The 25,044-nt window shown below is 51.1% G+C and overlaps 9 protein-coding genes across 9 annotated transcripts; 5 read left to right on the top strand and 4 right to left on the bottom strand.

The window, feature by feature from the left end:
* Positions 1-239: 239 nt before the first annotated feature.
* EDD37DRAFT_610983 (uncharacterized protein) lies at positions 240-1,446 on the top strand (the record flags this gene model as incomplete). Its single annotated transcript, XM_062815256.1, has 2 exons — positions 240-1,068; positions 1,127-1,446. The coding sequence occupies 2 exons, from the start codon at positions 240-242 to the stop codon at positions 1,444-1,446; spliced, it is 1,149 nt and encodes a 382-aa protein (XP_062668450.1).
* A 1,413-nt stretch (positions 1,447-2,859) lies between these two features.
* EDD37DRAFT_480271 (uncharacterized protein) lies at positions 2,860-4,651 on the top strand. Its single transcript, XM_062813213.1, has one exon. It carries the CDS (start codon positions 3,049-3,051, stop codon positions 4,528-4,530), a length of 1,482 nt encoding a protein of 493 aa, XP_062668449.1. The 5' UTR covers positions 2,860-3,048; the 3' UTR covers positions 4,531-4,651.
* Positions 4,652-5,195: 544 nt separating this feature from the next.
* Positions 5,196-6,178, bottom strand: EDD37DRAFT_480269 (uncharacterized protein). The gene is made up of 2 exons (XM_062813212.1): positions 5,584-6,178; positions 5,196-5,531 (listed from the first exon to the last, which is right to left on the bottom strand). Exons 1-2 carry the CDS (start codon positions 6,032-6,034, stop codon positions 5,284-5,286), a joined length of 699 nt encoding a protein of 232 aa, XP_062668448.1. The 5' UTR covers positions 6,035-6,178; the 3' UTR covers positions 5,196-5,283.
* Positions 6,179-6,332: 154 nt separating this feature from the next.
* EDD37DRAFT_610980 (transcription initiation factor TFIID subunit D6) lies at positions 6,333-8,396 on the top strand (the record flags this gene model as incomplete). The annotated part of the gene is made up of 1 exon (XM_062815255.1): positions 6,333-8,396. One exon carries the CDS (start codon positions 6,333-6,335, stop codon positions 8,394-8,396), a length of 2,064 nt encoding a protein of 687 aa, XP_062668447.1.
* Positions 8,397-12,834: 4,438 nt separating this feature from the next.
* Positions 12,835-15,104, bottom strand: EDD37DRAFT_480156 (bifunctional purine biosynthesis protein ADE17). The gene is made up of 4 exons (XM_062813211.1): positions 14,884-15,104; positions 14,686-14,812; positions 13,140-14,634; positions 12,835-13,090 (listed from the first exon to the last, which is right to left on the bottom strand). The coding sequence occupies exons 1-4, from the start codon at positions 14,900-14,902 to the stop codon at positions 12,935-12,937; spliced, it is 1,797 nt and encodes a 598-aa protein (XP_062668446.1). The 5' UTR covers positions 14,903-15,104; the 3' UTR covers positions 12,835-12,934.
* Positions 15,105-16,084: 980 nt separating this feature from the next.
* EDD37DRAFT_610977 (uncharacterized protein) lies at positions 16,085-17,152 on the top strand (the record flags this gene model as incomplete). The annotated part of the gene is made up of 1 exon (XM_062815254.1): positions 16,085-17,152. The coding sequence occupies one exon, from the start codon at positions 16,085-16,087 to the stop codon at positions 17,150-17,152; it is 1,068 nt and encodes a 355-aa protein (XP_062668445.1).
* Positions 17,153-19,175: 2,023 nt separating this feature from the next.
* On the top strand, positions 19,176-21,379 carry EDD37DRAFT_480031 (uncharacterized protein). Its single transcript, XM_062813208.1, has 2 exons — positions 19,176-20,030; positions 20,084-21,379. Exons 1-2 carry the CDS (start codon positions 19,518-19,520, stop codon positions 21,185-21,187), a joined length of 1,617 nt encoding a protein of 538 aa, XP_062668444.1. The 5' UTR covers positions 19,176-19,517; the 3' UTR covers positions 21,188-21,379.
* On the bottom strand, positions 21,379-22,780 carry EDD37DRAFT_480083 (uncharacterized protein). Its single transcript, XM_062813210.1, has one exon. The coding sequence runs from the start codon at positions 22,405-22,407 to the stop codon at positions 21,571-21,573; it is 837 nt and encodes a 278-aa protein (XP_062668443.1). The 5' UTR covers positions 22,408-22,780; the 3' UTR covers positions 21,379-21,570.
* A 1,019-nt stretch (positions 22,781-23,799) lies between these two features.
* Positions 23,800-24,874, bottom strand: EDD37DRAFT_480067 (mitochondrial import protein Pam17-domain-containing protein). Its single transcript, XM_062813209.1, has one exon. The coding sequence runs from the start codon at positions 24,649-24,651 to the stop codon at positions 23,902-23,904; it is 750 nt and encodes a 249-aa protein (XP_062668442.1). The 5' UTR covers positions 24,652-24,874; the 3' UTR covers positions 23,800-23,901.
* Between the last annotated feature and the right edge of the window lie 170 nt (positions 24,875-25,044).

The raw sequence follows: 25,044 nt of genomic DNA, 5'->3' as shown, positions 1-25,044 counted from the left end.
GTTCTCTCCCAATCTATGTTCATATAAAGCTCAAACGTATTGACCTCAACTTGACATGTCAAGCTTCAGCAAGGGCCTGCCATACCTCCGTGCGACATCCGATCTCTAAGACTTCATATCTCGCAGCTGTTCACCGTTGGTGGCGTTGGATGAGGCTGACATCATACTGACTGAAATACCAACACGCACGGTGCCATTGCCAGTAGAGAGCGAGCATCCCCTGTCTGGCCATCGAGGATATGTCTGACTTCGTTTTCATCGACGGCCTGGAAAAATCTAGCGAGGCAATAGCCCGCGCCAAACGACACGTGGCCGTGAAGGCTCACCAGAAAAGACTGCAGGGCCGTGGCCAAAACCACCGATATCCCTTACACGTTGACGCCGCTGAACGACCGGACGAAAGACCAGACGAACGGCCAGACGAACGGCCAGACGAACGACCAGACGAACGACCAGAGGAAGAGGCAGACACAGAAATTCAGCTCTCTTCTAGCCATTCTCCATCAGAAGATGCACGACTGCCCCCAGCCACCAGGCTCCTGCCTCAAACTCCAGAGCAGTCGACCAACTGGGAGGTGGATCTTGTGCCGCGACCAGGCATCAGCAATCCACTTCTCCTTCGAGCCAATTCTGATGACTCAAGCATTGAATTTGTTGTGACTCAATCTTTGTGCTGGATGAAAAGCCAGTACACGTCCTCATGGTCTACACGCGTTGGAGACAATCCCGACGTCTTTGATGGTGACAATAGCCTCGAGTTCTTCAGGGAAGCCTTTTACGTCTCCTCAGATCTCCTGGCCCTAGGGCACAAGGACGCAGCTGACGAAGTCCTCAAACAAACCCTCAATTCCCTCCCACAGCATCTCCTTAAAGGCCATCCGGAATTGCTCTTTTCTCTCATTGAGTTCGCTTATGGCGCTAACATGCCACCAGAGCTCTCCTGGCTTTCCACAAAAATAAGAGACTACGTCGCCTACAGGACTCGGAGAGTATTCGGGAAGACTCACCCACTTACTGCCCTGCTGGAGCATAAGTTAGACCTGGATAGACACCAGCTTCAGGAACCATGTGACTCAGCGGGGTTTCACTTGCATTACGGGCTGCTTGTCTGACACTTTCGGGCAAGATGCCTTTCAGACACTGATACATCAGTTCGCAACGTCGCAGTTTCTTGCCCGAACGCATCATACAAGCGAGAGTCAACAGCTTATGGCCCATGTACGCGAAAGATGGACCAATGGATATGGAGCAGACTCCGTTCTTTCCCGCCTTGCAAGCCTGGAGGCCAATCTTATGCTGTTGCGTCAGTCTCCCGAACATGCATCCCACCTACAGGCTCAAGTCAAAGAAGCTATATTGAGTTTCGAAGTCGTGGCTGGTGCCTACAGCAACAGATTCGATGACAAGCTGGCACTGGCTGGATGGTTCATGCAAAACTCACGCTAAACTTTTGCTCTTCATTGCTATGAAAAGTCAAGATCCGGCTCCGATTTCACTACCTCGGACTCCTCACCCGCGCTTTCTGACAGCGTCTCTGGAATTGTTCTGGCTGCTCTAAAGGGCACGACATCGGGCAATACAGTGGGCTCCGTTGTACGGCCACGAGCCCCAATGGGCGGATAGAAACCGTGACAAGGCGACAGCAATGACTCAGTGTTCACCTGCGAGTATGTCGAGGTCTTCAGTGGGAGTGATCGCATTTGCATCTGGGATTGCTGGCGTTGGAAGGGTTTTTTGACTTACCTGTGGTCTGACCGGTTGCACTCGCTGTGTGATACGAGTCAAATTCGATGGAGAGGACCTACGGAAGACTACAGCATTGACATCCTTGCGACACGAGGCTCAAGCACCAGGTGTCCCCACTCTTTGCGAATGGTAGGACAGATCTGTCATCCTACATTTGGAGAACGTCCAAAAGCATCTTTTATCTTGCGCAAGACTGGAGCTCTTCCAGAAACTCTCCAAGGACCGCGAGTTTGCAAGATGAATCCCTGCTACCTCAACAGACTCTCGTAGACTGAATGGCTGAATGGACTGCATCCACGGAATGAAAAGCTGTTGAGGGTGATGATTTTGGTCTGTACGACATGGGTCTGGCCAGAGACGAGACGGCTCCTTCCCGATGTCAGGGACCGAAGGGGATTCTCCGCAACCTTCTGCTACTTCCCGATGTCAATTTCAGGTCAGACCAAGTCATGGAGAGACTTCTAGCAACCTTTTCACATTGCCAGGGTGGTTATATCACGAGAAAATAGCGGCGTTGCTCGATGTTAGCCGGAGAGAGACCCGTATAGCGTCGGTCGACTGCATCCCGCGAGGCCTCAAGATACGAGGATATCGTGGCTCTGTGCCCGCAAGAGACTTGAACACGTCAACAACGTGAACATGACGACCTTGAGAGAGACTTTTTGGAATCAGTCTGCTCCACCTCCGGAGGGCGACCTCCACGCGAAATTATGCTCCGTCCTGACTTCAACTAGATGGGCACCACTGTCGAAAGTCAGTTTGCTAAGGGACGCTGCAGAAAACCCGATCCGACAGTGGAGGGATGCGGTGAGGGCAGCGGGCAGCCACGAGCATCTCGTATAAAGTCCCGTGGTGAGGAGGTGAGGTCAAATTCATCACGCCATCTACTCGCTTCAGACTTGGTCGTGGCAGGTTTTTAATCATGGGAGTTCACACATTCATTCTTTTCGCCGGTTTTGCTCGCCTGGTGCTGAGCCAAGGGGTGCCCGGTACCAGTCCTTTATGTAGACGAGGTTTACGCTATCTGACAGCTTTCTAGTGGTTCATGATCGGATCATCCGCCGCTGCGAGAATGGAAGCCATCCCATATTCTCCCCTTATGGCAACGAGACATCGCCTTATGCCACGAATTCGGCCTCTGGCACGGTCGAAGTGCTAACACTGTCTCTTCCTACTGGATTTCCACCCAAGCTCACCCCTTGCACTGGGTATGGTGACTTCCCGTGCAATCCAACAGGTGGATATCCATATGCCTTTCCTACAGCCACAGGAACGTCAAATTCTCCCTGGGCACCGTCCAGCATGAACGGTACTGGAACCAATACCACGCAGTCGTCCCTTGTCGGTCCTGAGCAGACGTTCACTACTTCAGCCTCGTCGAATGCGTCCGTCTTCACAAGCACCGATCAAAGTTACACCTCAACAAGCTCGACATACATCAGTGCAACGTCCACGGCCGCGAGCAGCACATCTACAGTGAGCGCCACCGAGTCGAGCACAACGACGCCCAATGCTACCACCACGACAGGGTCTACTAATAACACCGCTATGATGACTATGTCCATGAATGCCACTCGAACCATTTATGCCACTTATACTCAGACGGTACTGGCCTCAAATTCCTCATGCCCATATCTTTCAGGTTCAAGCTGCGTGTCGTCCAACGGTACTTCTTCGACACCAGTCCTGGGTCAGGGGACTGGGACTCCTCACTGGACGAATACATCAACCAGTGCATCCGAAACTTCCTCTCAAAGCGAGACGAGTGTGCTGGCAACCCTGACCGTCGACATCACTCCCACACCAGAGGAGTTCACCATCACAGCCACCTTCAATATCCCTGGGGAGCAGACAACTCCTCCGACTTCCGCAAACGAGACGACATCATCTGCCGCGAATGAGACGAGTATCCTCACATCTTCAGCATCTGGGACCATCACAATGACCGTTGTCGTTGGTGAAAACACCACTGCTGCTACACCCTCGACGATGCCGACACCGCCTAACGCAGGCTCGATGACATCTACCGGCTCCAGTGCTGTTGGCGCTGTCTCAGAAGGGGTTTCTTCGACCACATACCAATCAGCGTCAGCTTCTGCAGGAAGAAACTCCTCAACCAACAGCACTGCTAGTTCATCCGCCTCTTCAAGCGCGACGATAGCGTTCGCTTCAATCACAGGGACTGCCAGTGCGTCTGGATCCTCCTCAAACATGACTTCCAACTCGACCTCCCCAATCCAATCACCGTACTGGACCAATAGCACCTCAGCGATACCGAGCACCACTCTTGGTCCCACAGCCTCGGCTTGGCTTGATTGGAACATGACCGTCATCATGAGCATTTTGTCAGGATATAATGTCTCTCTTCCCGGTATAGGCCCGCAAGCGAGTAGCAACGCGTCTCTCGTCAGTCCGACCAACACTACCGGAAGTCAAGGTACGAGGACGACACCCAGTGCGAACTCCACATCCTTGACTCAAATGGTGTCCACCGGTAGTGGTAGCAACAACGCGAACTACACTGCAACTGGGACAGGCGCAACAACTTTCACGACATCATTTGTCTCGGCGTCGGACGGAGATAACAACAACACTACCAGTTCATCGCCGTGGCATACAGTCATCCAGCCTCGTCGAGTCCCAGCCAAGCAGGGAAGTAGGCTGGCTCGACGCTCCGAAGCACGTAATCTCAGACAAGGCGAGAACGACGCAAAGAGTCAATACGATACGAGTGGTGGACACGAGAGTGCAGTCATTCGCGAGCGTAACGGTTGGGTAAGTTGAGCCCCTCATTGGTTATGCTACACGAGTCGGCCCCAGCTGACATACGTGTTATATGTAGGTACGAGCACAAATGGATCGCATTCGCTTGATCTTCCAATGATCTCATCGAATTTCCTGTCTCGACGGAGGTGGATTGCTGGAGATAAACAACTCCTTGCAACATCAAGGGTAATGGTCTAATATCGGAAGGATCGGGGTCTCATCAGCCAGGTGCTTGATCTGGTGAGATGATTTGAATTCTATCATGTCTCCATCAGCTTCTCGAATATAATCAATCCTCCTTTGCATGATGCTTGCGTTCCTGTCCAGTGTATGCCTGACGTGCCCAGGATGCAGTCTTTCATCTGCAATGATTCTTCGTACATTGTAGGCTTGGATGGCATGGGACGACTGGGAAGGTTCTCAGACGTAGTGCGGTTCGCACTGGGCCCGATGGCTGCTACCGGAAGATCCAAGACTGGTGTCGAGGTGATGGCCACTGGGTCGTGTGCACCTGCACCTTGCAGCATGACAGCGCGTAATGATGGGTTGGACTTGTGTCCTGCTGGACTCTCATACAATGATAGACTGCTATGCATTGACTTTCAATGTAATGGACCTTGTTATGGAGAGGAAAGGAAGTCCTAAGCCCGCCCGTTCTAGCGACACATTCTGGATGCTAAATGGCGTTCGCTTGGAGACCATGATCTTGCTTGCTGAAGATCCTGCATTGCATGGAATTCGCTTTTGTTGATTGTGACAATGGTTGATTGTTTATTCAGATTCGATGGGTGTCAATGGTGACTGTGGTGCGCTACTAATGCCGGAAGTCGCAGGTGTGGCAGATGCATCTGCAGGAGGAGTCGCAGTCTGCGCAGTGGACAAAGATTGTTGCGTCCATTCAGCAATTGAAGTTGCTGGTCCTCCGATAATTGACACAGTCTGCAGTTCAGTATCTTTACCCAGTACTGTTCCCTGGTATCGTGATTCTTCGCCAGTCTTGCTATGTTTCTTCTTCAGGGCTGTTCACCAGTCAGTCACTTTCCCGTCACCTCAAAATCCAAACAAACTAACCAGTCAAGTAATCCTCTTGATCGTCAAGGCCAGCTGCAATCTCCTCGACGTTCGCATCATCACCAAATCCTGCGACTCTTCGAATTTCCTTATTGACCGGCCCTTGAGCCCAGTTTACGAATCCTTGTACTCCGCGCAAGTCCTCAAAAGGAACCATTGCGCCCTCGATCTCAACCTCATCTCTCAGAGTTTCCTCCGCTGCACTCATCTGCGGTACCAGCGCGCCGGCCTGAGTCAAAGCGACCCTCACATCCTGAATAGTCGGAACAAAAGTGTTGTGTGTGTTGAAGGCATTTTGAGCAGTTGAAGAGGCCAATAGCAGGAAATACCTAGCAGCCAGATCTGTCGCTGTGTCGATAACAACCGGTCGAGCGTGCCCGAAACCTGCTGCTCTCAAGATCTGAAGGACTGCTGGCCGCAACAGAGCGGTGTGCAGATCTGCTGAAGTCATTGCTCCCAGTCGTTGCTTCTAAGGATCTGGAGAGTTCCTTCAGTGATAGTCGGAGGCGGACATCGCATCGAACAGAAGTGAAGAAAGAAGCAAGTCAAATATTGCACCACCGGCAGTCACGATGGCCGGTAGAAATTCCACGCCACGGGCCAGGCGCAACGTGTTTCCTCCTGGGTCAAAGCATGTACCACTGCCTGATGTCCCGCACGCTACGTGTGTGACCCTCAAGTTGTCGCCGCAGAGATTGTCCTTGTTCCCAGCGACGTCTCGGAAGTGGGAACCTCACAAACTAGCATCTATGAAGGACGGAAAGAAGGAGGAGGAGATGAACACCAACGACCAGAATTTCGAAGATGCCGAAGAGAACCCTCCCGCCCATGGAACAACGCCTGAACCCACCAATCAGGACAATCCCCATGCAGGGGCGCGTCAGGCGAGACAGGCGAAGACAAATGCCCAAGCGCCGAAGTCTAGGCTCCATTCCCCGGCGCAGAACCGCAGACATCGCGCCAAATCCATCCTCAAGCCAGACACTTCGAAAGCAAGAGTTTCCAAACGTCAAACACGAGCATCAACCTTCAAACCCACACCCAAGGCTGTAACCGTCGCGTTCGAGTCAGAGATACGGGTCATCGAGTCCCCTAGTCATTCGAATGACGAGAATGAGACGCCCTCGCCGCCCAGCCTAAACGTATCCGGTAACGTGAAGACGGACGAGCAAGAGGCCGAGGAAAGCGACGACGACATGGTCAATAATCCTCCTGCCGCGCCCGCACGACCACAGCTCAAATTAAAGCTCAGTAAAGCAGTGGTGCCTCAAGATGGAGGAATACAACCGCTGCAAACTCCCCTTGCCACGAGCGCAATCCGAACGCCCTCCATCAAGCTCAAGATTGGCACGCCACAACTCAGCACCGCTCCAAATGTCCCTAAACCGAAGAAGGCAGATACGATCACGAGTACCCCAGGGTCCTCGACGAAGAAACGGAAGAAGCCTATAAAGGCGGACGATTCTGAAGATGAGCTGGATGGGCCCACGAAGCCTCCTGTGATACGGAAGCTCACGTTGACCACACAACCCGGCCAACGTGCATCGACTGCAAAGGCTCCTCCTACACAACCGGTGCCAATAAGCGTCAAATTAAAACAGAAAGGGAAGATCCCCAAACGACAAATAGGTGTGGGTTATGATTCGGAACTTGACGAGAGGGAACCCGATCCCATGGTCCATGAAGGGTTTGTACTGCGCATGCAACCTGGCCCAGACTGTGACTATCTGCGGAAGGCCATCGAGGAAGGAACCGTCTTCAACCGAAGCAAAGGAGGTGCTGATGTCAGGATGAGAATGCTTGACACAATGGGAAGAAGGGGGATTTTGATTATAAAAGGAAATCAATACGCTACGTCGCTGGTCGACCTTCCTTGCGTTATTGAGGGTATGAAGTCTTGGGACAAGAAGGGCTGGATCAAAAGTATAGACATCAGTCAGATCCTACTGGTCCTGGGTCGTTGCAACACGGATGAAGAGGCCAGAAATTATCCTCTTCCTCCAGATGTCGATCCGAAGAATTACCAATACGCGCATGGCTTGACCGCCCCGATGAAATGGGTGCGGAAGCGCCGCTTTGCCAGAACAAAGCGTACAAGAGTTGACGATATTGAGTCTGTCGAAAGAAGGGTGAAAGCTCTGCTTGAGGCAGACAAGGCTGCGAGTCAAGTTCGGTATCAGTTGCTGGACCACGATCCACGCCTCGATGAAGAAAGATACAGCTCCGGCTTGGATGATGAGGATGCCGAAGGTGAAGAAGATGATGATGTCGATGGCTATTTCTCGATGCAGAACGGCAATTACGCACCGGCCGTTGAAACGCCGATGTTTACCGAAACCCCAGTTGAAGACATCGGCCAGGATGAGGTTGACGAGTTTGAGCGGATGTTCGTCGGAGACGATGAAGGACCATCAGCCGAAACCGCGTCTCAGGCACACAACACTTTGCACATTCCCAACGCCGGTGATTCATCGTTTGCGGTCACCAGCACGTCCGCCTCACCGTCAGCCACTGCAGCGCATACTCCGGCTTCGGCTGCCGAGCAGTCGTCTGATGAAGATGATGACGACGAGGGCGGCGAAGACGATGAAGACCTTGACGATGCCGAGAAGCAAGGTGATGAGAATTTGCAACAAGTCAAGGATAGAATTGAAGACATGCAGCAAAAGATTGCAGAGCAAACGGAATTACTGAAAAAGACTCAGAATGCTATTCTGAAAAAGAAGCTGGCTCGCAAGATCCAGGATCTCAAGGATGACGTGTCAATGATGAAGAAGAATGCCGGCCTTGGAGGAGATGAGGACGATGATTAGGCACCGATATGATATTTATCTCGATATCAAGGCATCATATCTACAGCATGCATGGAAGGAGATTGAGTAATGGGAAATGGACGAGGGTCCAGGTACGGAATAGTGCTTCACTGTAGGTGAGTCATTGCTGAGACTGCTGCATACCTGATGTGCATGAAAATGAAAGACATTCGAACTTGATGTTGAATACGAATAGTGTTTGACTCAAGGTTCTCAAGACGCTCAATGTGTATAAATACCCCCTTCCAGCCCTGCTTTTGATGTTTCTTTCCCATCAACGACAAGATCTTTTCGAGCAGGACTTGTTCATTCCTTTCAAGCAGAACCCGATGACACAAGTCGACAAAGAGGTTCAATCACACACATATATATATATTCATTGGGATATCCTACAAGGATGGGCTGGACAATCGTCCAGAGGGGCGGTCCATACCTTGTGTTCAATATGGTTGATTCCACTGAGGTATGGCTGGCTTACACAACGTTCGACGTCCATGTTTTCTTGCTCGCTCCGAATGAGCTTCATCGCTCAGCCTGGCGAGATCACTATTACAAGAACAACCAATACTTCTTCCACTCATTGCATAGGGTGGTCGGTTTGTCCTGGTGGATGTCATTGTCGTCATGGCAGATTACTTATTTATATATACTGTGGCTTCCGGGTCTGGTCCTGCGCACCCCGCGCAATGCTGCAATCCTCCAAAGCGAACTGCTTCCTTCTGGGTGTTGCGTCAGCATTTGCTCGCACTTCACAATCATCCTCATCACTTCATTGAGTGGAGCATTTCGTCCCACCAGGGGGTGGGGTGGCAGATACGGCGCATTCTGAACATGCAGCATCGGGCGGGAGAGTTAGCCACCACACATGCTGGCGCATACATCATTCGATTGATCATGCAAGTCCAGAAGATGAAAGCCAGGCATGAAAAGCACCGGAAGAATGACGCAGAACGTTTGATTATCTGGAGCGAAGATAAAGCTCGTTTAGCCTTATCTTCAGCCGGGGGTCAGCACACTGCGGTAGCTGTAGCCAGCAAGCAGAGGGCGACAGGTATACCTGTGGGGGCTCATTCGCATGAAGCAGCATGCTGAAAGAGTCTCAAAACAAACAGCAGCAACAGCGAACCTTGCTAAGCAGGAATCAAAAGCAGCGAGGGCTGCGCCCCCACCCGCCCCTTGTGGTACATGTGTCATTGACCTTGCGATCAACCAGACTATCCACGGCATCAGCCAGTGGATACGAAGATTCGGAGCAGCAGGAGCCCAAGGCGCAGACCTGCCAAAGGACAAGCAGTCAAATGGTGCCTCGGGGGGGCTCAAGAGGCAATCCGGCAAAATGTTCTCATTGTCTGGTATCAGGAATGGGGCACTGCGTTCCAGGACGATGCTTTGTACATCCACACTCTGGTTTGTCTCTGATTACCAGCCTCGAAAAAAGCTAACCATGACTTAGGACAAGGATCGTGCTGCCTCTGTTGGTCAACACCGCGAGAACTACATTGAAGTAAGTTTTCTCGACTCCGGCATCGAAAAAAACTAACCTGGCTTAGTTCTTCAGAAGATTCGTCTGTGATGCCAACGACGTGGAAAATTAGGAGGTACAATCATATTCTTTAATCTTTGGCTCGATTTTTACTGACCTGGACTCTAGTTTAATATCGAAGTGGTCATCAAGATGATGGAGAAGAAGAACTAGGTTTTTCCTCTCTAAGGCTCGAAAAAAAAGACCTACTCATACTACTTGGTGCTGGAGACATGATTGAAGCGGAACGATACGTTTTTTACGACCAGACGGTCGAAAAAACCTGTCCAAAGGACAATTGAATACACAATTTGGCTGACACTCTTTTTTTCCGACCTTGCTTCTTTTTATGTTTTTACTAAGTCCATAGATTCATGTAGTTCGATTATCTCTATGCACCACTAAAGAATAAATACCCTAGCCTAGAGAAAAAAGAGGTAGGTACGTCCCCGTCCTTTAGGACGACGACGTAGGACGGGGGAAGACTCGGGTAGATTTTTTCTAGGCTGGACTCGAGATATCCTAACCTAGCCTTGAAATATTATGGCCCCTACAATTCTAGAGTTACTGCCTGGCCAAGAGCCTCTTCTAACCAAGGGAGAATAATATCCTGATACTCTTTAAAATCGAGCACTTCCCATGTCTGCCAGTCTTCCCCTTCCCACCCTTCCCACTGTACTATATCTCGCTCGTCGAATTCTCAGTTCGTTATCCTTCTCGAGCGAGGGCTCCCGTGCGAGGACTGCCTCAATATTACCGAACTATTGCCCTTTCTTTTCGTGATACGCGAGGACTAATTCGAGGGTACCGGGTACAATGTGACGAGGTGGCTCCCATGTACTTTCGGACTTATCGTGTCCGGCCCAATGTACATAATTCGTATTCGTCCCCTTGTTTTCGATGACCAATAATAGCCTCTACTTCGAACGATCTTAGAGACGTACTTATCGGGGTAGGGTTCGAAATATTCGATAAGGTCGTCGAATCTCTCCTGCAGAATAGCAAAAATTGCCGGCTCCGAGTCTCGGAGTCGCGTGGACGTTACAATAATTGGAAAGTTGCTGATGCGGTTCACCATGGATCCTTTGGTGCTTCCTAGCAATTGAGAGCGCTAGCATCGGACATCAACGTGTTTCGATTCACTTCAGCAAGATGTTGCTGCTGTCGGTGCGATTGTCTGCGGAAAGCATAGGGTGCATTGCTTTTGGCGGGAGCAGAATTACCCAGAAATTTGCAATTGGTCGCAGGACAACTGCTTCGCTTTACGATGGTACCTTCGGACTTTCCTCGAATCGCTGCCTATACCATCCTTGGCAGCACCACCGAAACCACATCCGATGGAAGGCTCTGTCTGGCGACTAGCGGCGGAACTCGCGTTCTTGCCATCGCTATTTCACCACTCGAAAAGCTGATGGAGCTTCAAACGCTTTTGAAAATACCATCAGTGAGGCGGAATCATGGCGTTTACGTCGACATTCTCTACAACAGCTCTCACCAAGAAGTACGGTGTCTACGTCGGAAGTACTGTTCTGGCTCACAATCACAAAGACTTGATTAGCAGCCTCGCACAGGAGGTGCCCAATCTACTTCTTCACCAACGGAGTAAGCCTCCTTGGGTTTACTCTACAGTGGCCTGGTGCGTTACGGCGAGATACTATCGCTCCAGCTATCGAGTCTGATGAGCTGAGCTCCCTCTTGTGCCTACACTGTATCGCTAAGCGAAGTAGAGGCACAAGGACGCGCGGCACGTGGCGTGGTCCTCTGCGCCGCACCGGCATTGTGGTTGGGAGTACCATTTCATTCCCGCGGCGGAACTCGGTCACCCTTTCGATAGCATCTGGTGGGCGATCATGAACAAAACCGCCATCATGATTGACCTGTGGGCCTATGACTGCAGTTCAGATCGACCGTTCGGCCAGAGAGCCGCCAATGCCCGCGTCGACAACAAACGGACAGGATGCAGATGTCAGCATAGCGCAAACAAAAGCCTCCTGGAGGACGTTAGCTCCTTGGGCCAGGCTTTGTCGAATCCAGAAGATCCGACGAGCTTTGCAAATACTTGTTCGGGCACTGCAGAGCAGCTGATACATGTCTTGACCATCTTCTCCGAATGCGCTCTAGTTCCCACCGCAATGGCGGAGTCTCTGGGACGTCGAGCTCCAAGAGAGCTGCCCGGATATTCTGGCGATGCGTCAGTCTCCTTCACGACCTCATGCTATGGAAGTCAAGTGAAAGGTCATATCAAAGCGTCAGTCTAGCCGAAGCCATATTCAACATCCGCTCTTGCGTCCATGCACATCGCTCCGAAGTCGACCTTCTCGTGCAGAAGATAGTCGCCGCAACGCCTTCAGTCGTGCAGTGCCTTCTAGGAGCGATCAGCACCGGATTTCGATGTATTCAACGGTGCTGTTAAAGTACGCAACACATTGCGCCGACCTTGGTATCAACTTTCCTATCACAGGGAGCGGTCACGAGTACATCGCTTCGAGAAATGCTCAGCAAGCAGAGAAGAGAGGCAGCTACTATTTCAACAATACTTTGACAGACTACGATCAAAGACAAAATTATGCGCTCATAATAATCAAGAGACTGTGGGTTCGATCCGTGAGTACTAGATCATTGCCTTTATAGCTTCGTCTAACGTTCTCTAGCCACCGACCTAATGAATACATTTTCTTGCTACCTAGATATAAGATAGTCAATGAGTCGACTAAGTAAAAAAAAAAGGTAAGCAAAGACGCGCAATGGGCCACAGCGACAAAAAGATGGGCGAAACTACAACGGCCATAAAGATTGTCGATCAAACGGTATGACATGTCTTGTCCTGGATTGAATTATTTAAAATCTTCACTCAAACCGTTCCTTCGTTTCGTGGCACCATTTACGAGCACCGCAGTACCCGTATTGCACTCTCCTCATAAGTAAAGGAGAAGGCGGTGAAGCCAGCCATACCCTGCACATGACCAAAACTCCCAATCCCAGTTCTGATGGTCCTCATACCCAAAGTAGCAGTGTTCTAATGGTGGAATAATCGAGTAGATTGGTCGATGAAGCTGATATCAAGATTGTCCGCTGTATCAAGTACCGCTGAGTCATTCTGGCTGCCAAGCGGCGCTGCGATGTACTTGACTCCAGACCGTGCGGCTCGGTACACATTGTCGACGAAGGGAAACTGCCAAAAAGTCAGAACTTGAACACGGTCAAGCGAAATAGGCACTTACAAAGGCATCACTAGAGACGGCGACTTGGCTCAACTTGGCCAACCAGTCCCGTCTCTCTTCTGGTGAGAAAGGTTTAGGCACGGTGCCTTCCGCAAAGTTGCGCTCGTAGTCTTGCTGCTCGAACTCGCTCTGAGGTGGGACTTGACCTGAACATAACATGTCGATGGCATTGGACTTTTCGGCTCGCTTGACGCCCTTGGCCCACTGTATCGACAGCGTACGTTCGTGGAAGCGCATCCACCAGTTGTCCGCCTTGTCTCCGGCTAATCGCGTGCAGTGGATGCGACTTTGTTGACCAGCACCCAGGCCAATCACCTGGCCGTTCAGGGCATAGCAGACTGAGTTTGATTGAGTGTACTTGACGGCGATAGTTGCAACTGTGAGGTCTCGGAGAGCCGAGTCGGAGAGTTTAGGGTGGTTCTTTGGGCGGATGACCGACCTGAATGTCTCGTTAGGCAGGATCTTGACATCATTTCGTCCTTGCGTCAACTGGACGCCATAAACAGTCCGTGTCTCCTGGGCGGGAGGCTCGTATGCCTCATCCATTTGCAGCACCAAGTATTTGCCGCCTTTCTTTTTCTTCAAAATCTCTAATGCTTCGGGGTCATATTCTGGCGCGATCACACCATCCGAAACCTCCCGCGAGATGATCTTGGCCGTGGGAACATCGACCTTGTCGGAGAGAGCAATGACATCGCCGAAGCTTGACATGCGATCTGCACCTCGTGCACGAGCATATGCCTGGGCTAGACTTGAGGTTTGGATACCGTCAATGTCATCGACCATGTATACTCTGCGTTCTTTCTCGTTCAGAGGCACGCCGATGGCAGCACCTGCGGGAGAGACGTGTTTGAAACTGGCTGCTGCTGGTAGACCAAGGGCTTGCTTCAGCTCTTTCACCAGGGGCCAAGCATTCAAGCAATCGAGCAGGTTGATGTAGCCTGGCGAGCCACCGAGAACTTTGAAAGGAAGGTTGCCATTGCGAACGTATGCAGCGGCAGGCTTCTGATGCGGGTTGGCGCCATATCGGAGAGAAAGTTGCTGAACGCCATTCCCGGCATACTGCTTTCTGAAGAAATCCGAGATGGCACCGTCGTAGTCGGCGGTATGTTCGAAAGCCTTGAGAGCATACTGTTGACGAGTTTCTTGTGTGATGTCGCCCTGATCGAGCTCCTGGAGAAAGTTGTGATAGTCGGCAGGGTCGCTAAGGATGGTCACTCGGGTGTGGTTCTTTGCTGCAGCTCGGATGAGAGTGACGCCTCCGATGTCGATCTCCTCGACAGCTTCAGGAATGGTGACGTTGATCTTAGCAACCGTGTCCTTGAAGGGGTATAAGTTGCAAACGACAAAGTCGACCTTGTTGATGTTCTGGTCGGCAAGATCCTTCTCGTCCGAAGCAAGATCTCGCGCCAAGATACCAGCATGGACAGCAGGATGAAGGGTTTTGACTCTGCCCGACAACATCTCAGGGGCCTTGGTGATAGCCGAGACATCTCTGAATAGATATCAGCGTACTGGAGGAGATAAGGAGTATGGTGCAATTTACTCGACGGGAAAACCAGCTTCTCGAATCAATTTAGCCGTTCCGCCCGAAGCTAGCAGACGGACATTGTTCTTTATAAGACCTTTGGCGAGATCCAGAAGACCAGTCTTGTCGTAGACGGACAGAATCGCTAAAGCGGTTAGTCCAATGTGCTTACGGAAGGGGAGTACGTATTAAAATAATGTGGCGAGTATGACATACCAATCTTTGAAGAGGCCATGATGCCGGTCGATATCAAGGGGAGGTTGCTTCAACGGTCAAGGTCGGTTTGTATGAGAAGGAAAGGGAGGAAATAATCACGAAGCTTGTGTCATGTATAGAGGTCGATAACTTCAGGATTCTGTCTAGAGAGGAAATTGTCGTCGCTATGGCTGTATGTTCGTGACAAAAAATGTTCTTGATTGATGAAACTGGTGGGGGAAAAACTTGCAGCAGAGCAAGGAGAAACTGATGATCCGATCCGACCTCGGAAGCCAAGTCCGGTCAAAGTGAGGCTATGTCTCTCTGGGATTAGTGCCATGGCTTAGCAGTGTTGTTGTTTATCCTGCAGAATCGGAATCAGCCTCGCAGCGGGAAAAGGGTGCCATCTCTCCTCCGGTCAAGGAATCCATTTTGCGATGCTGCAGTACAGATGGGCGTTGGTGGACCACTCTCGCCTTGATGTGGACGGGCCAAGCTGATGGCATGTCGAATATGTGATGCAGCCAGTACGACTCGGACGGAAACCCACTGCGCTGATGAAGGGCCCAGGCAGCTCATCAGAAGGTACCTACCTGGTAGACACATTCTTCTGAGCCAAGGTCTGTCCCTCCATTTCGCTTGAACTAACAATCAACCGGTGCTCAAGCGGAGAATGGTTGGCTGTCGAGGTTCCCCGGGTCTTGAAAGGTGTCTCTAATGTCGACGGTGGACGGATCGCCCCGAAAGCTACCGTTCATTATCGTTCATCACCAGTCATTCTCACTTCACTTTCATCATTTCCCCCATTCTTTGACTCACACAGCCAGGCATCCATTGTCTCACTTCATCTTTGCGAGTTTTGCGATCGATTCATTAGCTGCTATTGATCCACAATAGCTTCATTCATTATCATTGTTCCCTGAGCAGCCCATTCGTGCCTTCGCATGTGGCTTCTTCATGTCCTGGTCAGGTGACTGGTTGCTTCCTGCCTTTTCCTCAGGTATATCTACTACCTTTCTTCGACCCATTCCTCGTGTACATCACATCCAATCCGAGTTGGAAGTACAACCTCTCCGACCTTCGATACACGATACCTGTTACCTCTTTTGGTCTATCCGACACACTTTTCTCGACTGTACTTATTGTGCCCAGACACGAGTACCGGCCTTCAGCATCATCGACACAGTAACGTACTCCAACCCAGCAGGAACCGGTAGACATGATGTCTGCACCAACATGGAATCGACATCTGCCTTACCGGAACCGCCGACATAAACTACGACCAGTCCAACATCTCAACGGTCAACCTACCTCTACTCCACCAGCGACTCCTCATACTCCAGTACCACAGCGAGCTGACCCAGAATCACCTTTCACGACCAGCGCCACACCAAGTCGACGATATGTTCGACCTTGCAAGCCCTTTCCTTTCTTCCAACTTCCTGGAGAAATCAGGAACAAAATCTATGACCTTGTCGTCTCCGAAACTCGAATCGTCATTTCGGCCAGCCATCCTCAAAAAGAGCTGGACCAGCTCAAGACACAACAACCACTAAAGAAGCACAAACGGCCCCGTTGTCGACTCTCGGGCAAATTCGTTGGAGATGCTGCACCCAGAGCTCTAATGTTCACTTGTCGTCAGATGAATCAGGAGGCGGTCGAGTTCATCTATGCCAGGACCACCTTCTGCTTTGATCGATTCGTGGTCATCAACAAATTCCTCAATGTCATCCCAAAAGCCGGCGCCAGGAGTATCGAGAGTCTGCAGATCACTCATACGGGGTATAGTGAGCCTCAATGGATGGATAACCGGGTCTGGAAATTCCGCCATGATGCCAAATGGAAGATGACACTGGAGAGAGTCAAAGAAGAAATGACAAGTTTGTCTCGGCTCAAACTCGACTTGACCTTCTTCGACTGGCCGTGCCGACTCGAGACGAGCGAGAAGTGGGCTAGACCCTTACTTCACCTTGCAGGGGACGGTCTCGATTGGGTGGATATTACCTTGAATCACGACAGATTCCATGTTGTGAAAAATGCCGCAACTGCAAAGGAACTCGAGAATCGAATGATGACGACAGAGGGCAAGAAGAACAAGATCAAGGAGGCCAAGCTGCAAGCCATCCTCGAGAAAAAGAGGAAAGAGGAAGCGCAAAGGAAGGCGACAAAGGTACTGACCATCAAGATGCCTTTGACGGACAAACTCAAGGTGAGCAATGTGCCGCTGAAGAAAAAGGGCAAGGGTCTGGAGCATTATTCATGGGCTCAACCTTCTGTTGCATATTGCTAGAGACGTTTCAACGAGGGAGCTGACGTTGGAGTATGAGATGCAACACTTTGAGCAGTACCCTAATGGCGACAGACGTTTGAGGGCTAGCATCATTACGGGATCAACAATTGATCCTAATCAACGCATTGTAAGAGTACTTAAAACAGATATCCACTACTCGTTCTGCGCATAGCATCAGAGTTGAGACATAGATCCAATGACATTGATAATCAATAGCTCGAAGCAGCCCAGGCTGGAGCGGGCTTTTCATCACTGAAGCTCATGTTTCTTTTGGTCAACGAGGTGCTATACTGGTAGAGTAATATCATCCAAGTGCCAGTTCCTCAAAGTCTTGATCGCCGTCGAGGGTTGGAAGAACTGATTCACCGCATATATCGTACTGCCCGTCGCAAAATTGTCGGTCGTATAAGCACCCTGGGCCTGAAGACCTGGATTTATCGGCACAAGACCCACATACCCTGCGCTGTTCCAGTTATCTCTCGTCGCGAGCACCATCGTCCATTCAAGTCCTGGGACTAGAGTGGTAATCTCGAGACGTGTTACAACGGGTCATTGTTCATGTTCGAAGCTCAGACTCACGACTCGTAAGTGCTCGAAACACCATTATGCCTACCTAGGTACATTATCCCCGTTAGCAATGAGCAACGCAATGCCACGCAGCAACAGCGGGACGGTCTCAGTCGGCATTGCATTCTTGGTGTCAGAGGTATTGTCGGCCGAGTGCGGCCAGAACATTCTCCGTGCCCGGCAAACCTTCCGTAGATGAATTGCTGTGAAAACAGGTGCTGGGGCCTGGTGCCCATGCCAGTCAATCAGAGTTGGTAAAGCTTTAAGACCGCTTTGGCATTGACAACATCATCACACCCTGATCGTCGCGTGGAGACTCTCCCAGACAAATAACTACTAATCGTCCTAAGATCACGGTGGTCCGCGATGAAGTCCTATAAGGCGACAATTTGACCACAAAATGATCCCAACACGATCTTACAAGAGCCACGGCATCTCCCAGCCCAAATCATGGCAAACGGCCTAGACTCTTGAGATGAGGTGATGAGCGGTCCCGGACCCTTATTTTGATCGCCCGGAAGCTCCCTTTTGGCGGGGCACGACAGACACTCGAATATATATCCCTACATGCATCTATTTGCTTCGTCTACTGACTTCTTATTATGGTGATGTGCCATTTTGTGCACTGCATACCCGAGGTATTGAGGATATGCCGGTTGTTCGAACAAGGGGCATCATCATATTCATAACCTGACCATCATGCTAAATTATCTATGTATAGAAACAACCATCGACTTTCGAGGCATGCCGAGCAATGGAAACGACCCCGATCTTCCACCATGGCCTGCAGGGCGCCTGCAACCGAAATGCAGATTATCACAGAATACATCCAGTCAGCAAGAAGCAGTCAAACCCGACCCTGTTGGATGCAGGTGTTATCGTTGTTGATTCGTTATCAATGGGCGCTTCGATAATTCGTCTCCTCCAATCATTGCTCTTCAACCCACTTCGTCACCCGCTCGGCTTCCCATCAGCTGCATCGTCTGCATCGTCTGCATCTTCTCTTTCCTTCATTCTCATCCAACCGCCCATTCACCATGCATCTAGACATGTCAAGCGCCCAAAGAGTCTCCATCTCGGAGACCTTTTCGATAATGCATCGAATCTCAGGTAGGTACCGATTCAAAGAACAGCATTACTTACATCCATATCTCCTCCTCAACACTTCCATCATCTTTCAACATCTACTCCTCCCTCCGTTCACCCCGTCCTTATATTCTTGCAGCTCGCGCAGGCTTCGCTGAGCGATTGACCTACCAAGTCTTCCTCGTGCACAGCCCCAGGTTTTCTGCTGTCATCCATCCCACTTGATTGCAAACCTGACCGCAAGGCCGACCTCAAAGCGCCAGTTGCCACAAGACTTGTTTTACTCTCTGGCAGACCACTCACCCGGAGAGTCAAACCACTACTTTGCAGATCAATCAGAGTGGCCACTGGTCTCGACCATTTGCATTTTGCCGATTGACCCAGTCACATTTCCCCAAGCGCCTCGGGTCAGCACATTATTCCAGGAGGTCAGCCGGTTGACCGACCTACTTCACCACTTTGTTCTGCTCTCTACGCAGATTTCTCCTCATCACTGTCCTTTACAAACGACCCAGAGCTGGACTCGATTACCATAACGACGACGAACAAAGCTTTTGCCTCGAGGGCGTCGACTCCGTATATATCTCAACCCTTTAGTCCCTCTTGCCGTCTCACGTCAGCACAAGCGGCTTGTCGGGATTCGTGAATACTTCGGGAATCCCTGTCCGACGTTGCACGCCCTAGAGAAGCTGAAAGACCTTACTAAACAGTCATGGCACCATCGAACTTCGAGCCGGTGTCGCCCCTTGACATGACTGCTAAATCCAAACCGTCTCGCACGTCTGGACCCGCCATTGAAGACTTCAGCGAGAAAACAGATGTCAAAGCGACAACCCGATCACTGCGGACAAACTCGACAGCATCATCTCGATCCACGAACCCGGTGCGCAAAACTCGCTTCGCCGAAGCGACGTCTGTTTTCTCCCCCGCCACTGGTCCCGGCGAGCATCAATCTCCGTTTGCAGACCCCAACATGGACACCATCAACGCTGCCCCCAAGCCTGCAGACATGGGCTTTGGCTATATCTCAGACAACCAACCCGTTGAACAATATGTCACAATCAAAACCGATCCCAACGGGTTCGCTGGCGTGCCACTCAAATCCGCACTCAAAACGCCCGGCACATCAAATCGACTGCTTAACCCTCTCAGCCCAACATTCCGTGAGGAACAGGTCTTGGAGAAGGAAGAAATGAAGACCGATGAGCAACAGGCCAACGATCTGGTACGTTTACCACCTCACTTCGCTCCCCAATGACTAACCTTGCATTCGTACAGAAAGTCAAAACCCGCGTCCGCATGGCTAAATTGGTCCTCCGTGGCGTCAACTTCTCCTGCTCACTCATTGTTCTCGCCATGCTCAGCACCGTCCTGACGATCTTCCACGCGACCAAAGCGATTCCACCGCGCAACAATCTGACAGCATGGGCGCCCAAACAACAGATATGGCCACAGATTGTTGTGTTGTCCATCTCCTGCGTCTCACTCCTGTTCTCAGTGATCGTCCTCGTTGCATACTGCAGAGGCGGTCACAACCGCGCGCAAAAGGTCGCAGTCTACTACACCATGTTCGGAGTCGGGTGGTTCATGTTCAGCGTCATCATGTGGCTTGTCGGGGCCGCCGTCCTGCACGGCAGCAAAGCCAACGGCGGCGGCGTTGACATGTGGGGTTGGTCGTGCAAGGACAACAAGCGCAAGCAATTGTTCCAAGACGATGTGCACTACGCGCTGGTCTGTAGATTGCAGGACTGGAGTCTGGTGTGCTGCGTCATCGAAGTCGTGGTCGAGGTCATCGTCATTGCGATCTATGGCATTGTCTTCTACCGCTTCTGGAGCAAGAACAGGCTGCGAAAGAGCATGAATGCCCGAGACCGCGCACGCACGGACTTATACCTTGCACAACTGAGGACTCAATCTGCACCAAATACGCCCGGATTTGCGAGTATGACACAGCAGACGCCACGGACGCCGGGATTTCCGTCGCAGCACTCGATTCACTCGCCTGGCGGTAAAGATGTTGAGGCGGGTGTCTATCCGTACTCGCAGGCACAAGAAGCAGCACGCCAGCCTTCGCCTCAATTTGTGGCCGTGTCGCCGCAGTCCAACTCCAACACGACGAGTTCGCCGTTCAGGTTGCAGGCTCCGCCGATACGAGTCCACAACGCGACACCTAAGTTGTCGGCGTCCGAGGGATTTCAACGACATGATATGTCGGCGTCACCTCCTCCGCCACCAATGTCCCCACCGCCCGAGGATAGAGTACACCAGCACTTTGGCGCCGCACCAGGCGAGCAGACGTATGATGCTGTGCCGATTCCGGGCGCGTATGTCCCGCCTTCACAGCTGGAGCGGAGTCAGAGTCCGCCTGGTCAGGCTTATTGAGTCTTTGGAAACGGAAAACACTCCAAGTTTGGGATCTTCTCTGGAAGGGCGCTGGCACGGTCACATGGGTAAAGGAGTTGATCATGTCATGGGGTAGGATTGAGTAGGCTTGTGCCCCATCGTTTATACTACTTCTCTTACACTCAGATGTTATAGCCATGGATACTGTAGCCTGGTTTTTCAAACCTAATTCCTTTTGGCAATTAAATCATTGTTTCTGCGGAGAAGAGAACAGCTAATAGGTATCTTGATTGAGGTTGTCAAATCACCTCCAGTAAGGCAACTGGGGCTATTATAGGTGCCAAATCAGCCTGGAGTCTGCGCAGCTCTAGCCTCTCGTCGCCCAAAACTCCAGACTCCATGCTCGGTGATAGAGCAAGTTTCTACATGAGCCCACCATATGGATCATCCTGTCGCTGCCAATAGTCCCGCTTCTCTTGGTGACGCTTTACTTGTCCGCTGCCGCCTTGTGTCACCCAGAATCCCAGGAAGGAATGTGATTTACTCGAGACACGCTTATTCGCAGGCCTTGAATTCCTTGACGGCGAAACAGACGGAGATTTTGGAGCGGCGTTACCTCGAGAGAACATTTCTTTGACTTGCGTGGTGCGAGTCATATGTGCTGCGTAGTCGAGTTCTTGGACGCCGATAGCAGGGTTGGTGGCGGCGCCACGGGCGTAGTTGAGGATCGCGTCGACGTCGTAGCTGATGGTCTCTGAGTCCAGGATACGAGCGAAGATAAGCTCTTCGAGCGCGGCGCGAAGCCAGTCATCTTCTGGACCGTATGTGGGCGTTGCGTAGAGCAGGGTAGAGACCTTTGTGGCGAGTTTTTGTGAGGTGCTTGGGTGCGTGGACAGGGCGATGCGTAGGACCAGGCGGTGGGGTTTGCCCTCTAGTGAGGATGTTATGTCTGTTGTTGCTTCACTTGTAGGGGCATTGGATTCTTCTTCTGGGTGAGAGATAGGGACCGGGTATTGTTGTTGGCGGAGTTGATGGTTGTGCATGTCGAATAGGGTCGATTCAAAGACTGGTTGTTGAGGTTGGGCTGGAGACTGCCATCGTTGGAGGAAGCGCGACTTCTTTGGCTTGGATTGTGGTTGTTGTGTCGTTTGTAAGTCTTTCGATGGAGAGACGAGAATTGACCAGTGTATTGGACCTGGACCGGATGGGTCTTGTGAGGGAGTTGGGGGCGCGAAGCCCAATATGGATATTTGGGACATCCCGGGAGTCTTTATGCTGGAAACTTCGGTGGATGGTATTTTCGAATCGAAACACAGGTGTACGGTGGAAAGACGCTGTAGCAGCTGTGAACGGGATCTTCTGTTCTTGATATGCTGTCTATGTTCTTCTAGTTCAGGCAGCCCTGTGGTCGCTTGGAAGTATTGAGTAGTTTGTTGGATGAATCTCACCAATCAGCAATTGAATGCTGATGTGAGAATGGGTATGAATATGTGATCAAGAGAGTCTGTGAAGATGTTGAGTCAGACCGTGAACTCCTGCCGCGTTGAGCTGATATTGTTTGTCCAACAATATCCTGCCGTGAATGCTGTTATGCCTGCTCGGCCCCAGCCTTGGTCCCTGAGAGGAAGTAGTCTTTTTCAAACTGAGTAATCGAGGCTGACGAAGTGAGTTCTTCCAGGAGTGAATGATTTTGGTTCGCAACACTTGATGTGGGAGGCAATATGGTTCAAGGATGATTGTTGATCGCTAGACAATGCGAATATACCAGACAACGAGATGAAATCAGGTGATGATGGAAGCAGAATCAGTTGACGCAATGATGGCAACAGAGGGATTGACATATATGTCCAGCGATTGCGTTGTCTCAAACTTACCCATTTGCGTCCATATCTTGCACGTCAGTACGGATATATAGCATTGCACAATCACTCTCGCCTAATCGACAAGGCGCGAATCAATTGACGCAGCAAATTTAATCATTGTAACGCATCGACAGCGAAATGGCTCATGCAAGAAGCAGGAACAGGATGGAAGTCCGGACTTTTGCTTCCGGAAAAATAATTTGGCTCTTCGAGGATTGATTCGTTGGTGCTTTAGGGGTCGTCAGAATCGGACTCGATTGCCAATCACGTTTCAGGCCTTGGTCAACCCCAATCTGACATCTCCGAGTCATCGCCGAATAGCATCGTCCTCGATTGATATGGTCAAAGACATGAATCGTACTCATCGAAAAGAACTCCGTATAGGAAGCACCGGGATAGAACTTGTCATAAAAGAGGGGCCTGTAGAACCGACAGCAGACTGATCGAATAGACACCTTTCGATTGACAGGTGGCTACAGGCATTGTGTGAGACGAATCGAACATTTTTTCGGACGCAGTATTGAATATTGCACAACGGCAGGACGCAGAAGGTGCAACAAACTCCACGAAAGGAGCAAAAAGACCCGACGAACTTCATACTTTTCATATCGGAGTGTATGGTTGTTGTTGTACAACGAAGGTGATACCTCTGGTAATACACGAATGCCTCATCCTTCCCCACTGCCATGCGCCGCTTCGTCTGAAAGAGCTTCAACTCCGTCGCAAATGCCCAAAATTCAAATTCCTCGCTCGATTGTCGTTGACTCGGCAAGGTGAAGCGTGGTAACAGTGAAATCTTCTGACAAATCTGCCACAGCTTTGTACAGCATGATGACCAAGTCGTCGTGTTGTTGCAGTTCTGGTGCGCATTGCTGCCAGACGACTGGATCCTTATACCTTTGGTCTGTAGGTGCCGTCTCTCTTCCTGTTAAAAGCCCTCTGGTCTTTCAACCAATTCCTATAGCCGGCTACACTTCCGATCTTCTCGCCGTAGAAGTCCGGCACCGGATTGTTGGTACTTGCTCCGCTGGGGTTCACCCGGTGTTTCTTTATCCTTTCGAAAAATGCTCGCTCTTTTATGGTGAACTCTGGGAGACGGGCACGATGGAGCAATCTCCACAGCGTGTTGCCGAATGCCGGACCGATAAGCCATCCAAAGAACGTCGCTCCGAACGTTGCGAGACCCATGCTAATAAAAGGATCGGTGGGAACGAGCTTTGTGATGTTATCCGCAAGGTCTGGGAGTTCGGAGAAAGCAGCAATGGCTCCACCAGTTGAGACCACCGCTGTCAGGATGGAGGATGTCAGGGCGTATCTCCGTCGAGACTGACGGAGGCGGAAGAAGGAATTCCAGTCGAGCGCGGTCGTGGTGTTTTGGGTAGGAATTGCGGAAGTCGATGCATTGCGCGTCCGACATAGTGAAGGAGTGAAGAAGGATGATGGTGTACTGGTAGGAGTGGAAGGTTGATTGAGTGCCACTACTGGTGAGTGCTTGGATGGTACCAGTCGGTGACTGCTTCGTGGAATCAGTGCGGCTGATGAAATGTCTCGTTGCGATTTCGTCGAGACATTTTTGGAAGAAGCCAGCATTGGCCGTGACTGAGCAAGCTGCAGACCCAGTCGGCTGGTCCTTGAGGACATTGTAACGGTGGCTCAGAGCAATCAGAAGGAAATATCGTAGTGTATCTGTGCCCAAAAATATCCTCAGCTGAAGTTGTATGTCGCAGACTGCGGATGACAAGTTGTAGGTCCAGCTGCCAATTGAGGATGAATTTGCGAGAAAGCTGTTATCGGGTAAACCACGGAGTATGATAGGCGTCGAGGTCGTCCACCAAGCACGTGCAATGGAGAGGGGCTTCAGGCTGTGGGCACTTGGGCTTGGGCGACCACGACTGACAGGTTGCTTGTCGATAGGCAGGGTGCGCGGGCCAGGGTAAGACTTTAGAGTGAGAGTCGAGACCAGACCTTCCTCACATGCAGCCTGCAGGTGCCCGAAAGCCATCAACGTCGCCGGGAGTTGGACTTTTGGATGCC

This window comes from Exophiala viscosa (genome assembly GCF_022695815.1).
Source record: "Exophiala viscosa unplaced genomic scaffold EDD37scaffold_8, whole genome shotgun sequence".
Taxonomy (NCBI): domain Eukaryota; kingdom Fungi; phylum Ascomycota; class Eurotiomycetes; order Chaetothyriales; family Herpotrichiellaceae; genus Exophiala; species Exophiala viscosa.
This window is presented reverse-complemented; position numbering and strand designations above follow the sequence as displayed.

Coding starts and splice junctions, on each gene's coding strand:
- EDD37DRAFT_480271 (XM_062813213.1), top strand. CDS start 3,049: ATGAACGGTACTGGAACCAATACCACGCAGTCGTCCCTTGTCGGTCCT.
- EDD37DRAFT_480269 (XM_062813212.1), bottom strand. CDS start 6,034: ATGACTTCAGCAGATCTGCACACCGCTCTGTTGCGGCCAGCAGTCCTT. Junction 5,532..5,583: donor TCAAGAGGATTACTTGACTG/GTTAGTTTGTTT, acceptor ACTGGTGAACAG/CCCTGAAGAAGAAACATAGC.
- EDD37DRAFT_480156 (XM_062813211.1), bottom strand. Junction 14,635..14,685: donor GAAGCTGGTTTTCCCGTCGA/GTAAATTGCACC, acceptor ATATCTATTCAG/AGATGTCTCGGCTATCACCA. Junction 13,091..13,139: donor CCGTCTCTAGTGATGCCTTT/GTAAGTGCCTAT, acceptor ACTTTTTGGCAG/TTTCCCTTCGTCGACAATGT.
- EDD37DRAFT_480031 (XM_062813208.1), top strand. CDS start 19,518: ATGGCACCATCGAACTTCGAGCCGGTGTCGCCCCTTGACATGACTGCT. Junction 20,031..20,083: donor AGCAACAGGCCAACGATCTG/GTACGTTTACCA, acceptor GCATTCGTACAG/AAAGTCAAAACCCGCGTCCG.
- EDD37DRAFT_480083 (XM_062813210.1), bottom strand. CDS start 22,407: ATGTCCCAAATATCCATATTGGGCTTCGCGCCCCCAACTCCCTCACAA.
- EDD37DRAFT_480067 (XM_062813209.1), bottom strand. CDS start 24,651: ATGTCCTCAAGGACCAGCCGACTGGGTCTGCAGCTTGCTCAGTCACGG.